At 52.6% G+C, this 15402-nt stretch overlaps 1 protein-coding gene across 1 annotated transcript in view; it reads right to left on the bottom strand.

Moving 5' to 3' along the window:
• LOC137345308 (NACHT, LRR and PYD domains-containing protein 3-like) overlaps positions 1 to 14604 on the bottom strand; it is a 90497-nt gene extending 75893 nt beyond the window's left edge. The window contains exons 1-2 of the mRNA XM_068008806.1: positions 14548 to 14604; positions 1555 to 1650 (exon numbers count right to left, since the gene is read on the bottom strand). Of these exons, the coding sequence (XP_067864907.1) occupies positions 1555 to 1618 (64 nt within the window). The 5' untranslated portion in view covers positions 1619 to 1650; positions 14548 to 14604. The remainder of the gene's footprint in view (positions 1 to 1554; positions 1651 to 14547) is intronic.
• Positions 14605 to 15402: the final 798 nt, after the last annotated feature.

Genomic DNA, 15402 nt, shown 5'->3' with positions numbered 1-15402 from the left:
ATCTGTTGTTCCCGCCGACCCAGCCCCACACCCGCACCCACTGACCCTGCCCCGCACCCACTGACCCTGCCCCACAACCACTGACCAGCTCCAGACCCGCAACCCCCGACCCAGCCCCACACCCACACCCGCTGACCCAACCATTTAAAAATTCCTTTGGAATTTTCTTCCACCAATATTTCATGTCATGCATTCCATATTTTAACAGCCCTTTTTGTTCCATTCCCTCTCTTCATTTGCCATTTATTTTAAAACTATGATTTCTGGTTGCTGACACTTGACAGAGGAAACAGATTCTCCAGACTCGCTCAAACACAATCTCTCTATTTTTAATATCTATATTCAGTCTGCTCTTATCCTTCCCTGCTCTAAAACGAACAATTCAGCTTCTCCAATCTCACCATGTAACTGAAATCCCTCATCCCTGGTATCATCCTGGTAAATCTCCTCTGTACCCCCTGCAAGGACTTCCTGAAATGTGGTGCCCAGAATTGTACAGAATACTCCAGCTGAAACCTCACCAGTAACCAAGGCAGTAACAAGGACTTTAAACGAGTAAATGGAGGGAAGGGATCAGGTGGAAAAAATAGTAATACAATAATTAATTATAAATAATAGTTCAAAAGCAAATGAAAGGAAAGAGATTAGAGTAGCAGTTAGAAACTGTTTTGGGATGGCACAGTGGCTCATTGGTTAGCACCGCAGCCTCACTGCCCCAGCGACCTGGGTTCAATTCTGGGTACTGCCTGTGTGGAGTTTGCAAATTCTCCCTGTGACCATGCGGGTTTCCGACGGGTTCTCCAGTTTCCTCCCACAGCCAAAGACTTGCAGCTTGATAGGTAAATTGGCCATTGTAAATTGCCGCTAGTGTAGGTGGTACGAGACTTGTGGGGATGTGGTAGGGAATATGAGATTAATGTAGGATTAGTATAAATGGGTGGTTGATGGTCGGCACAGACTTGGTGGGCCGAAGGGCCTGTTTCAGTGCTGTATCTCTCTATCTATCTATCTCTCTATCTATCTATAACATCTATCTCCTGGACAGTTCCAGTACTCAGGGGCTCCCTCCACCTGTGACAGCAATATCCCTCTAGTTTAGTTTAGTTTAGAGATACAGCACTGAAACAGGCCCTTCGGCCCACCGAGTCTGTGCCGAACATCGACCACCCATTTATACTAATCCTACACTAATTCCATATTCCTGCCACATCCCCCCCTCCCCCGTCCCTATATTTCCCTACCACCGACCGATACTCGGGGCAATTGCTAATGGCCAATTTACCTATCAACCTGCAAGTCTTTGGCATGTGGGAGGAAACCCACGCAGACACAGGGAGAACTTGCAAACTCCACACAGGCAGTACCCAGAATTGAACCCGGGTCGCTGGAGCTGTGAGGCTGCGGTGCTAACCACTGCGCCACTGTGCTGCTTGAGATGGTCACTCACCTCCCTCTTTCTACTCAGCCCATTCTGTTCCCTCTTGCTGTGTGAGCTGCAGGTTCTTGCACAAGATCAGGTCAGAGATGATATTTTCAAGTATTTTGTGAACCTACCTGTATCCATTCTCATTCTTTTTGAAGATGTTGGATCTTCTCCCCTATTTGGACATTCAGCCATGGTGGTGACAGACGTTCCCAGATTCTGGTTCTCTGTAATAAAGGTAAAATTAATAAGAGGGTTAGACAGAAATACTAAAAAAAAAGAGAACGTTGCCTAGTTAAACATGATATCAGTCCCTCCTCCCCATCAGTATAACAGCTGTTATCTCTGGGATCGAGCATCAGGTGTGACCCAGACAGCTGCCCAGTCAGTCCCGCTGAGCTCCATCACTCTGTTCCAGATGGACACCCATCACCGAGACTCTGCACTAGAAGTGGGAAAGACAGTGGTGTAATGATGATGTCACTGAACTAGTAATACAGCAGCTGGTGGAATTTAATTCAATAAATTAATAACAATCTGGAATTAAAAGCTCGTCTCAGTAATGGTGCCATAAGAACATAAGAAATAGGAGCTGGAGTAGGCCATTCAGCCCCTCAAGCCTATGAAACTATCAATTGTGGTAAAAACCTATCTGGTTAACGAATGTCCTTGAGGGAAGGAGATCTGCCATCTTTACCTGGTCTGGTTTACGAGTGACTCCAGACCCACAGCAATGTGATTGACTCTTATCTGCCCTCTGAAATGTCCCATCAAGCCACTCAGGTCAATTAGGGATGAGCAATAAATGCTGACCTAGTCAGCGACACCCACATCCCCCAAACAAATAAAAAAAACTCATTTCTAAAAGCTTTCCCACCACTGAGGTTAATCTGACTGGCCTGTAGTTGCTGGGTTCATCCTTACATCCTTTCTTGAACAAGGGTGTAACATTTGTACTTGTCTTGTCCTCTGGCAACACCCCTGTATCTAAGAAAGATTGGAAGATTATGGCCAGTGGAGATTTTGATAGAGGTTTAGAACCATAGAAAAGTTACAGCACAGAAGGAGGCCATTCAGCCCATCGTGTCTGCGCCAGCTGAAAAACCGAGCTACCCAATCTAATCCAACCTTCCAACACCTGCTCCATAGCTTTGCAGGTTACTGCACTTCAGCTGCAGGTCCAGGTACCTTTTAAATGGGTTGAGGGTTTCTGCCTCCACCACTGATCTGGGCAGTGAATTCCAGACACTCACCACCCTCTGGGTGGACAAGATTTTCCTCAAGGCCCCTCTAATCCTTCTATCAATCACCTTCAATCTGTGCCCCCGGTAAGTGACCTCTCCGCGAGGGGAAACAGGTCCTTCCTGTCTACTCTATCTTGGCCACGCATAATTTTATACACCTCAATTCAGTCAGCCCTCAGCCTCCTCGGTTCTAAGGAAAACGACCCCAGCCAAACCAATCTTTTCTCATAGCTGCAACTTTACAAGATTATGACCGGTTTGGATAAGGTCAACAAAGAAAAGCTGTTCCCATTAGTTGATGGTACGAGGACAAGGGGCCACAGATTTAAGATTTTGCGTAAGAGATGCCAGTGTGGGCTGGTGGGGGGGCGGGGGGATGTGAGGAAGAATTTTCTTCACAGCAAGTGTCAATGAGCTGCAACTCGCTGTCTTTAAGGACAGTGGAAGTGGAGATGATCAATGATTTAGAAATGAAATTGGATGGGCACTTGAGGGAAATAAATTTGAAAGGCTATACGGATAGAACAGGGGGATGCGGCTGATTGGATTGCACGAGAGCCAGCATGGACGCAATGGGCTCCTTCTGTGCCATAATGATGGATTTTTAGACTTGCAGTCAAACTTGTAGCATGAAATCGCAGAGGCAGTGGAGGTGTCGAGAGAGGTGGAGCAGAGTGTTGTCAGTGCACATGTGAAAGCTGAGTCCTTGTCTTTACATCGTGTCTCCAAGGAGCAGCATAAGGATGAGAAATAGGAGGGAGCGAGGAGAGATCCATGGGGCTCTCCAGAGGTAATGGTGCAGCGGCAGAGAGAGAAGCCATTGAACAAGATTCTCCAGTTATCATTGGATGGGTAAGAGTGGAAACAAGTGAGTTGAGTCCCACTGAGCTGGACAATGAAGGAGAGGCACTGAAGGAGGATGTTGTGCTTGACAGTGTCAAAGACTGAAAGGAAAGTGAGGCTGGAGATGATGATGTACATGTTGAACTCTTCACCCACAGGTCAGACTGGGCGAGTCTCTGATTGAACCCTATCTTCTGGAATACACAATCTCATTTGTGGTTTAATGTTATAGAAACCATTAAAGTCAGTTCATTTTTACAGGATATTCCACATGCTCTAGCTGGAAGACTGGAATCTTTCAGTTCCATCAGAGGAGCTTGCTTGTTGCAGCTGCAGAAGAGGATGTGGGTGCAGGGTACAGAGGGCCGGTAACACACTGTCTGATCTCACTGGGTCCATCCTCCCCAGGTTACACACTGTCTGATCTCACTGGGTCCATCCTCCCCGGGTTACACACTGTCTGATCACACTGGGTCCATCCTCCCCAGGTTACACACTGTCTGATCTCACTGGGTCCATCCTCCCCGGGTTACACACTGTCTGATCTCACTGGGGTCCATCCTCCCTGGGTTATTCACTGTCTGATCTCACTGGGTCCATCCTCCCTGGGTTATTCACTGTCTGATCTCACTGGGTCCATCCTCCCCGGGTTATTCACTGTCTGATCTCACTGGGTCCATCCTCCCCGGGTTACACAATGTCTGATCTCACTGGGGTCCATCCTCCCCGGGTTATTCACTGTCTGATCTCACTGGGTCCATCTTCCCCGGGTTACACACTGTCTGATCACACTGGGTCCATCCTCCCCGGGTTACACACTGTCTGATCTCACTGGGTCCATCCTCCCCGGGTTACACAATGTCTGATCACACTGGGTCCATCCTCCCCCGGGTTACACACTGTCTGATCACACTGGGTCCATCCTCCCCGGGTTACACACTGTCTGATCACACTGGGTCCATCCTCCCCGGGTTACACACTGTCTGATCACACTGGGTCCATCCTCCCCGGGTTACACACTGTCTGATCACACTGGGTCCATCCTCCCCGGGTTACACACTGTCTGATCACACTGGGTCCATCCTCCCCGGGTTATTCACTGTCTGATCACACTGGGTCCATCCTCCCCTGGGTTACACACTGTCTGATCACACTGGGTCCATCCTCCCCGGGTTACACACTGTCTGATCACACTGGGTCCATCCTCCCCGGGTTACACACTGTCTGATCACACTGGGTCCATCCTCCCCGGGTTACACACTGTCTGATCACACTGGGTCCATCCTCCCCGGGTTACACACTGTCTGATCACACTGGGTCCATCCTCCCCGGGTTACACACTGTCTGATCACACTGGGTCCATCCTCCCCGGGTTACACACTGTCTGATCACACTGGGTCCATCCTCCCCGGGTTACACACTGTCTGATCACACTGGGTCCATCCTCCCCGGGTTACTCACTGTCTGATCACACTGGGTCCATCCTCCCCGGGTTATTCACTGTCTGATCACACTGGGTCCATCCTCCCCGGGTTACACACTGTCTGATCACACTGGGTCCATCCTCCCCGGGTTACACACTGTCTGATCACACTGGGTCCATCCTCCCCGGGTTACACACTGTCTGATCTCACTGGGTCCATCCTCCCCGGGTTATTCACTGTCTGATCTCACTGGGTCCATCCTCCCCGGGTTATTCACTGTCTGATCACACTGGGTCCATCCTCCCCGGGTTATTCACTGTCTGATCACACTGGGTCCATCCTCCCCGGGTTACACACTGTCTGATCACACTGGGTCCATCCTCCCCGGGTTACACACTGTCTGATCACACTGGGTCCATCCTCCCCGGGTTACACACTGTCTGATCACACTGGGTCCATCCTCCCCGGGTTATTCACTGTCTGATCACACTGGGTCCATCCTCCCCGGGTTACACACTGTCTGATCTCACTGGGTCCATCCTCCCCGGGTTATTCACTGTCTGATCTCACTGGGTCCATCCTCCCCGGGTTATTCACTGTCTGATCACACTGGGTCCATCCTCCCCGGGTTACACACTGTCTGATCTCACTGGGTCCATCCTCCCCGGGTTATTCACTGTCTGATCTCACTGGGTCCATCCTCCCCGGGTTATTCACTGTCTGATCTCACTGGGTCCATCCTCCCCGGGTTATTCACTGTCTGATCACACTGGGTCCATCCTCCCCGGGTTATTCACTGTCTGATCTCACTGGGTCCATCCTCCCCGGGTTACACACTGTCTGATCACATTGGGTCCATCCTCCCCGGGTTACACACTGTCTGATCACACTGGGTCCATCCTCCCCGGGTTATTCACTGTCTGATCACACTGGGTCCATCCTCCCCGGGTTATTCACTGTCTGATCACACTGGGTCCATCCTCCCCGGGTTATTCACTGTCTGATCTCACTGGGTCCATCCTCCCCGGGTTATTCACTGTCTGATCTCACTGGGTCCATCCTCCCCGGGTTATTCACTGTCTGATCTCACTGGGTCCATCCTCCCCGGGTTATTCACTGTCTGATCACACTGGGTCCATCCTCCCCGGGTTATTCACTGTCTGATCACACTGGGTCCATCCTCCCCGGGTTATTCACTGTCTGATCACACTGGGTCCATCCTCCCCGGGTTATTCACTGTCTGATCACACTGGGTCCATCCTCCCCGGGTTATTCACTGTCTGATCACACTGGGTCCATCCTCCCCGGGTTACACACTGATCACACTGGGTCCATCCTCCCCGGGTTACACACTGTCTGATCACACTGGGTCCATCCTCCCCGGGTTACACACTGTCTGATCACACTGGGTCCATCCTCCCCGGGTTATTCACTGTCTGATCACACTGGGTCCATCCTCCCCGGGTTTTTCACTGTCTGATCACACTGGGTCCATCCTCCCCGGGTTACACACTGTCTGATCACACTGGGTCCATCCTCCCCGGGTTATTCACTGTCTGATCACACTGGGTCCATCCTCCCCGGGTTATTCACTGTCTGATCACACTGGGTCCATCCTCCCCGGGTTACACACTGATCACACTGGGTCCATCCTCCCCGGGTTACACACTGATCACACTGGGTCCATCCTCCCCGGGTTACACACTGATCACACTGGGTCCATCCTCCCTGGGTTACACACTGTCTGATCTCATGGGTCCATCCTCCCCGGGTTACACACTGTCTGATCACACTGGGTCCATCCTCCCCGGGTTACACACTGTCTGATCACACTGGGTCCATCCTCCCCGGGTTATTCACTGTCTGATCACACTGGGTCCATCCTCCCCGGGTTACACACTGATCACACTGGGTCCATCCTCCCTGGGTTACACACTGTCTGATCTCACTGGGTCCATCCTCCCCGGGTTACACACTGTCTGATCTCACTGGGTCCATCCTCCCCGGGTTATTCACTGTCTGATCACACTGGGTCCATCCTCCCTGGGTTAAACACTGTCTGATCTGACTGGGTCCATCCTCCCCGGGTTATTCACTGTCTGATCACACTGGGTCCATCCTCCCTGGGTTAAACACTGTCTGATCTGACTGGGTCCATCCTCCCCGGGTTACACAGTGTCTGATCTCACTGGGTCCATCCTCCCCGGGTTACACACTGTCTGATCACACTGGGTCCATCCTCCCTGGGTTAAACACTGTCTGATCTGACTGGGTCCATCCTCCCCGGGTTACACAGTGTCTGATCTGACTGGGTCCATCCTCCCCGGGTTATTCACTGTCTGATCACACTGGGTCCATCCTCCCCGGGTTACACACTGTCTGATCTCACTGGGTCCATCCTCCCCGGATTACACACTGTCTGATCTCACTGGGTCCATCCTCCCCGGGTTATTCACTGTCTGATCACACTGGGTCCATCCTCCCTGGGTTACACACTGTCTGATCTCACTGGGTCCATCCTCCCCGGGTTATTCACTGTCTGATCACACTGGGTCCATCCTCCCCGGGTTATTCACTGTCTGATCACACTGGGTCCATCCTCCCCGGGTTACACACTGTCTGATCTCACTGGGTCCATCCTCCCCGGATTACACACTGTCTGATCTCACTGGGTCCATCCTCCCCGGGTTATTCACTGTCTGATCACACTGGGTCCATCCTCCCTGGGTTACACACTGTCTGATCTCACTGGGTCCATCCTCCCCGGGTTATTCACTGTCTGATCTCACTGGGTCCATCCTCCCCGGGTTATTCACTGTCTGATCACACTGGGTCCATCCTCCCCGGGTTACACACTGTCTGATCTCACTGGGTCCATCCTCCCCGGATTACACACTGTCTGATCTCACTGGGTCCATCCTCCCCGGGTTATTCACTGTCTGATCTCACTGGGTCCATCCTCCCCGGGTTATTCACTGTCTGATCACACTGGGTCCATCCTCCCCGGGTTATTCACTGTCTGATCTCACTGGGTCCATCCTCCCCGGGTTACACACTGTCTGATCACACTGGGTCCATCCTCCCCGGGTTACACACTGTCTGATCACACTGGGTCCATCCTCCCCGGGTTATTCACTGTCTGATCACACTGGGTCCATCCTCCCCGGGTTATTCACTGTCTGATCACACTGGGTCCATCCTCCCCGGGTTATTCACTGTCTGATCTCACTGGGTCCATCCTCCCCGGGTTATTCACTGTCTGATCTCACTGGGTCCATCCTCCCCGGGTTATTCACTGTCTGATCACACTGGGTCCATCCTCCCCGGGTTATTCACTGTCTGATCACACTGGGTCCATCCTCCCCGGGTTATTCACTGTCTGATCACACTGGGTCCATCCTCCCCGGGTTATTCACTGTCTGATCACACTGGGTCCATCCTCCCCGGGTTATTCACTGTCTGATCACACTGGGTCCATCCTCCCCGGGTTATTCACTGTCTGATCACACTGGGTCCATCCTCCCCGGGTTACACACTGATCACACTGGGTCCATCCTCCCCGGGTTACACACTGTCTGATCACACTGGGTCCATCCTCCCCGGGTTACACACTGTCTGATCACACTGGGTCCATCCTCCCCGGGTTATTCACTGTCTGATCACACTGGGTCCATCCTCCCCGGGTTTTTCACTGTCTGATCACACTGGGTCCATCCTCCCCGGGTTACACACTGTCTGATCACACTGGGTCCATCCTCCCCGGGTTATTCACTGTCTGATCACACTGGGTCCATCCTCCCCGGGTTATTCACTGTCTGATCACACTGGGTCCATCCTCCCCGGGTTACACACTGATCACACTGGGTCCATCCTCCCCGGGTTACACACTGATCACACTGGGTCCATCCTCCCCGGGTTACACACTGATCACACTGGGTCCATCCTCCCTGGGTTACACACTGTCTGATCTCATGGGTCCATCCTCCCCGGGTTACACACTGTCTGATCACACTGGGTCCATCCTCCCCGGGTTACACACTGTCTGATCACACTGGGTCCATCCTCCCCGGGTTATTCACTGTCTGATCACACTGGGTCCATCCTCCCCGGGTTACACACTGATCACACTGGGTCCATCCTCCCTGGGTTACACACTGTCTGATCTCACTGGGTCCATCCTCCCCGGGTTACACACTGTCTGATCTCACTGGGTCCATCCTCCCCGGGTTATTCACTGTCTGATCACACTGGGTCCATCCTCCCTGGGTTAAACACTGTCTGATCTGACTGGGTCCATCCTCCCCGGGTTATTCACTGTCTGATCACACTGGGTCCATCCTCCCTGGGTTAAACACTGTCTGATCTGACTGGGTCCATCCTCCCCGGGTTACACAGTGTCTGATCTCACTGGGTCCATCCTCCCCGGGTTACACACTGTCTGATCACACTGGGTCCATCCTCCCTGGGTTAAACACTGTCTGATCTGACTGGGTCCATCCTCCCCGGGTTACACAGTGTCTGATCTGACTGGGTCCATCCTCCCCGGGTTATTCACTGTCTGATCACACTGGGTCCATCCTCCCCGGGTTACACACTGTCTGATCTCACTGGGTCCATCCTCCCCGGATTACACACTGTCTGATCTCACTGGGTCCATCCTCCCCGGGTTATTCACTGTCTGATCACACTGGGTCCATCCTCCCTGGGTTACACACTGTCTGATCTCACTGGGTCCATCCTCCCCGGGTTATTCACTGTCTGATCACACTGGGTCCATCCTCCCCGGGTTATTCACTGTCTGATCACACTGGGTCCATCCTCCCCGGGTTACACACTGTCTGATCTCACTGGGTCCATCCTCCCCGGATTACACACTGTCTGATCTCACTGGGTCCATCCTCCCCGGGTTATTCACTGTCTGATCACACTGGGTCCATCCTCCCTGGGTTACACACTGTCTGATCTCACTGGGTCCATCCTCCCCGGGTTATTCACTGTCTGATCTCACTGGGTCCATCCTCCCCGGGTTATTCACTGTCTGATCACACTGGGTCCATCCTCCCCGGGTTACACACTGTCTGATCTCACTGGGTCCATCCTCCCCGGATTACACACTGTCTGATCTCACTGGGTCCATCCTCCCCGGGTTATTCACTGTCTGATCTCACTGGGTCCATCCTCCCCGGGTTATTCACTGTCTGATCTCACTGGGTCCATCCTCCCCGGGTTACACACTGTCTGATCTCACTGGGTCCATCCTCCCCGGGTTACACACTGTCTGATCTCACTGGGTCCATCCTCCCCGGGTTACACACTGTCTGATCTGACTGGGTCCATCCTCCCCGGGTTATTCACTGTCTGATCACACTGGGTCCATCCTCCCTGGGTTAAACACTGTCTGATCTGACTGGGTCCATCCTCCCCGGGTTACACAGTGTCTGATCTCACTGGGTCCATCCTCCCCGGGTTACACACTGTCTGATCACACTGGGTCCATCCTCCCTGGGTTAAACACTGTCTGATCTGACTGGGTCCATCCTCCCCGGGTTACACAGTGTCTGATCTGACTGGGTCCATCCTCCCCGGGTTATTCACTGTCTGATCACACTGGGTCCATCCTCCCCGGGTTACACACTGTCTGATCTCACTGGGTCCATCCTCCCCGGATTACACACTGTCTGATCTCACTGGGTCCATCCTCCCCGGGTTATTCACTGTCTGATCACACTGGGTCCATCCTCCCTGGGTTACACACTGTCTGATCTCACTGGGTCCATCCTCCCCGGGTTATTCACTGTCTGATCACACTGGGTCCATCCTCCCCGGGTTATTCACTGTCTGATCACACTGGGTCCATCCTCCCCGGGTTACACACTGTCTGATCTCACTGGGTCCATCCTCCCCGGATTACACACTGTCTGATCTCACTGGGTCCATCCTCCCCGGGTTATTCACTGTCTGATCACACTGGGTCCATCCTCCCTGGGTTACACACTGTCTGATCTCACTGGGTCCATCCTCCCCGGGTTATTCACTGTCTGATCTCACTGGGTCCATCCTCCCCGGGTTATTCACTGTCTGATCACACTGGGTCCATCCTCCCCGGGTTACACACTGTCTGATCTCACTGGGTCCATCCTCCCCGGATTACACACTGTCTGATCTCACTGGGTCCATCCTCCCCGGGTTATTCACTGTCTGATCTCACTGGGTCCATCCTCCCCGGGTTATTCACTGTCTGATCTCACTGGGTCCATCCTCCCCGGGTTACACACTGTCTGATCTCACTGGGTCCATCCTCCCCGGGTTACACACTGTCTGATCTCACTGGGTCCATCCTCCCCGGGTTACACACTGTCTGATCTCACTGGGTCCATCCTCCCCGGGTTACACACTGTCTGATCTCACTGGGTCCATCCTCCCCGGGTTACACACTGTCTGATCACACTGGGTCCATCCTCCCCGGGTTATTCACTGTCTGATCACACTGGGTCCATCCTCCCCGGGTTATTCACTGTCTGATCTGACTGGGTCCATCCTCCCCGGGTTACACACTGTCTGATCTCACTGGGTCCATCCTCCTCTGGTTATTCACTGTCTGATCACACTGGGTCCATCCTCCCCGGGTTACACACTGTCTGATCACACTGGGTCCATCCTCCCCGGGTTACACACTGTCTGATCACACTGGGTCCATCCTCCCCGGGTTATTCACTGTCTGATCACACTGGGTCCATCCTCCCCGGGTTACACACTGTCTGATCACACTGGGTCCAGACTCCCCGGGTTATTCACTGTCTGATCACACTGGGTCCATCCTCCCCGGGTTACACACTGTCTGATCACACTGGGTCCAGACTCCCCGGGTTATTCACTGTCTGATCACACTGGGTCCATCCTCCCCGGGTTACACACTGTCTGATCACACTGGGTCCAGACTCCCCGGGTTATTCACTGTCTGATCACACTGGGTCCATCCTCCCCGGGTTACACACTGTCTGATCACACTGGGTCCATCCTCCCCGGGTTACACACTGTCTGATCACACTGGGTCCATCCTCCCCGGGTTATTCACTGTCTGATCACACTGGGTCCATCCTCCCCGGGTTACACACTGTCTGATCACACTGGGTCCATCCTCCCCGGGTTATTCACTGTCTGATCACACAGGGTCCATCCTCCCTGGGTTACACACTGTCTGATCACACTGGGTCCATCCTCCCCGGATTACACACTGTCTGATCACACTGGGTCCATCCTCCCCAGGTTGCACACTGTCTGATCACACAGGGTCCATCCTCCCCAGGTTACACACTGTCTGATCTCACTGGGTCCATCCTCCCCGGGTTATTCACTGTCTGATCACACTGGGTCCATCCTCCCCGGATTACACACTGTCTGATCACACTGGGTCCATCCTCCCCGGGTTACACACTGTCTGATCACACTGGGTCCATCCTCCCCGGGTTATTCACTGTCTGATCACACTGGGTCCATCCTCCCCGGATTACACACTGTCTGATCACACTGGGTCCATCCTCCCCAGGTTGCACACTGTCTGATCACACAGGGTCCATCCTCCCCGGGTTACACACTGTCTGATCTCACTGGGTCCATCCTCCCCGGGTTACACACTGTCTGATATCACTGGGTCCATCCTCCCCGGGTTACACACTGTCTGATCACACTGGGTCCATCCTCCCCGGGTTATTCACTGTCTGATCACACTGGGTCCATCCTCCCCGGGTTATTCACTGTCTGATCACACTGGGTCCATCCTCCCCGGGTTACACACTGTCTGATCACACTGGGTCCATCCTCCCCAGGTTGCACACTGTCTGATCACACAGGGTCCATCCTCCCCGGGTTACACACTGTCTGATCTCACTGGGTCCATCCTCCCCGGGTTACACACTGTCTGATATCACTGGGTCCATCCTCCCCGGGTTACACACTGTCTGATCACACTGGGTCCATCCTCCCCGGGTTATTCACTGTCTGATCACACTGGGTCCATCCTCCCCGGGTTACACACTGTCTGATCACACTGGGTCCATCCTCCCCGGGTTACACACTGTCTGATATCACTGGGTCCATCCTCCCCGGGTTACACACTGTCTGATCACACTGGGTCCATCCTCCCCGGGTTATTCACTGTCTGATCACACTGGGTCCATCCTCCCCGGGTTACACACTGTCTGATCACACTGGGTCCATCCTCCCCGGGTTACACACTGTCTGATATCACTGGGTCCATCCTCCCCGGGTTACACACTGTCTGATCACACTGGGTCCATCCTCCCCGGGTTATTCACTGTCTGATCACACTGGGTCCATCCTCCCCGGGTTATTCACTGTCTGATCACACTGGGTCCATCCTCCCCGGGTTACACACTGTCTGATCACACTGGGTCCATCCTCCCCGGGTTACACACTGTCTGATATCACTGGGTCCATCCTCCCCGGGTTACACACTGTCTGATCACACTGGGTCCATCCTCCCCGGGTTATTCACTGTCTGATCACACTGGGTCCATCCTCCCCGGGTTACACACTGTCTGATCACACTGGGTCCATCCTCCCCGGGTTACACACTGTCTGATATCACTGGGTCCATCCTCCCCGGGTTACACACTGTCTGATCACACTGGGTCCATCCTCCCCGGGTTATTCACTGTCTGATCACACTGGGTCCATCCTCCCCGGGTTATTCACTGTCTGATCACACTGGGTCCATCCTCCCCGGGTTACACACTGTCTGATCACACTGGGTCCATCCTCCCCAGGTTGCACACTGTCTGATCACACAGGGTCCATCCTCCCCGGGTTACACACTGTCTGATCTCACTGGGTCCATCCTCCCCGGGTTACACACTGTCTGATATCACTGGGTCCATCCTCCCCGGGTTACACACTGTCTGATCACACTGGGTCCATCCTCCCCGGGTTATTCACTGTCTGATCACACTGGGTCCATCCTCCCCGGGTTACACACTGTCTGATCACACTGGGTCCATCCTCCCCGGGTTACACACTGTCTGATATCACTGGGTCCATCCTCCCCGGGTTACACACTGTCTGATCACACTGGGTCCATCCTCCCCGGGTTATTCACTGTCTGATCACACTGGGTCCATCCTCCCCGGGTTACACACTGTCTGATATCACTGGGTCCATCCTCCCCGGGTTACACACTGTCTGATCACACTGGGTCCATCCTCCCCGGGTTATTCACTGTCTGATCACACTGGGTCCATCCTCCCCGGGTTACACACTGTCTGATCTCACTGGGTCCATCCTCCCCGGGTTACACACTGTCTGATCACACTGGGTCTATCCTCCCCGGGTTACACACTGTCTGATATCACTGGGTCCATCCTCCCCGGGTTACACACTGTCTGATCTCACTGGGTCCATCCTCCCCGGGTTATTCACTGTCTGATCCTCCCCGGGAAATTCTCCATCTTGTCTACGAATTGCAGATTAACCCAACCAGGTCTAAACCTGTACTAACACTCTACATTAATATATAGCTGTATTAATACTATATCACTCTATATTCCTGCTATTTTACTCGATATTAATACTATTCAATGCTGCAGCTTTTCCTCACCGTCACTGAGACAACAGCTCGCGCTGCCCGTCACTGGGAATCCCCGGATTACCGGAAGCGAGGAACGGTGCGCCTGCGCGGGAAAGGCTGTAACTGCGCCTGCGCGGCCGAGGAGCCGTTGAACGATTTCGAACTCGCAGTGAATTTAAAATCCTGCTGAGTCAGTGGGTGAACAAACTGAAATAAAATAAACACAAACAATTCAATAATATCAGAACATGATGGGGCCCCTCATTTTACTGTTATTTTTAGTTATTTTTTCTTTTTTGTTTGTGTTTATTTTATTTCATCTCAGTTTGATCAGTTTGCTCACCCACTGTTTTTGTTCATGTTTATACTTTAGTCCATTCAGTCCATTAACACCCTCTCTGTACTAATGCTTTGTCTTTCAAAACATCATTCACATATTGTTTGCTTTTGGTCCATGACCTTCTGGTCAGCTATTCTGTGACCTTGTCCTATCAACATCTCCTTTCTTATCTCTTGCCCCATCCCCGTTTTACTTGCTTTTAGTCTTTTACATTTCTAATATTTACCAGTTCTAAAGAAGGGTTACTGCCCTGAAGCGTTAACTCTGCTTCTCTCTCCAGAGCTGCTGCCAGACCTGCTGAGTATTTCCAGCATTTCCTGTTTTTATTTCAGATATTCCAGCATCCACATATTTTGCTTTTAGTGAAATATTCAGCAGCTTTGGCAATAACTGTGCAGATAGAAAGAAAATTAATGTTTCAGTTCAAAAAAGGTTCATCATTTCTGTTTGATCTGTCTGCACCAATTGTTTCCATATTCTCACTGATGGAGGTGGAAATTCACCATTTACAGGAACAGCAGATTAATTAACCGGGCCCTGTACTG

This window comes from Heterodontus francisci, chromosome 28, assembly GCF_036365525.1.
Source record: "Heterodontus francisci isolate sHetFra1 chromosome 28, sHetFra1.hap1, whole genome shotgun sequence".
Taxonomy (NCBI): Eukaryota; Metazoa; Chordata; class Chondrichthyes; order Heterodontiformes; family Heterodontidae; genus Heterodontus; species Heterodontus francisci.
The sequence above is the reverse complement of the archived record's forward strand: the minus strand, read 5'-3'. Positions and strand labels throughout refer to the sequence as shown.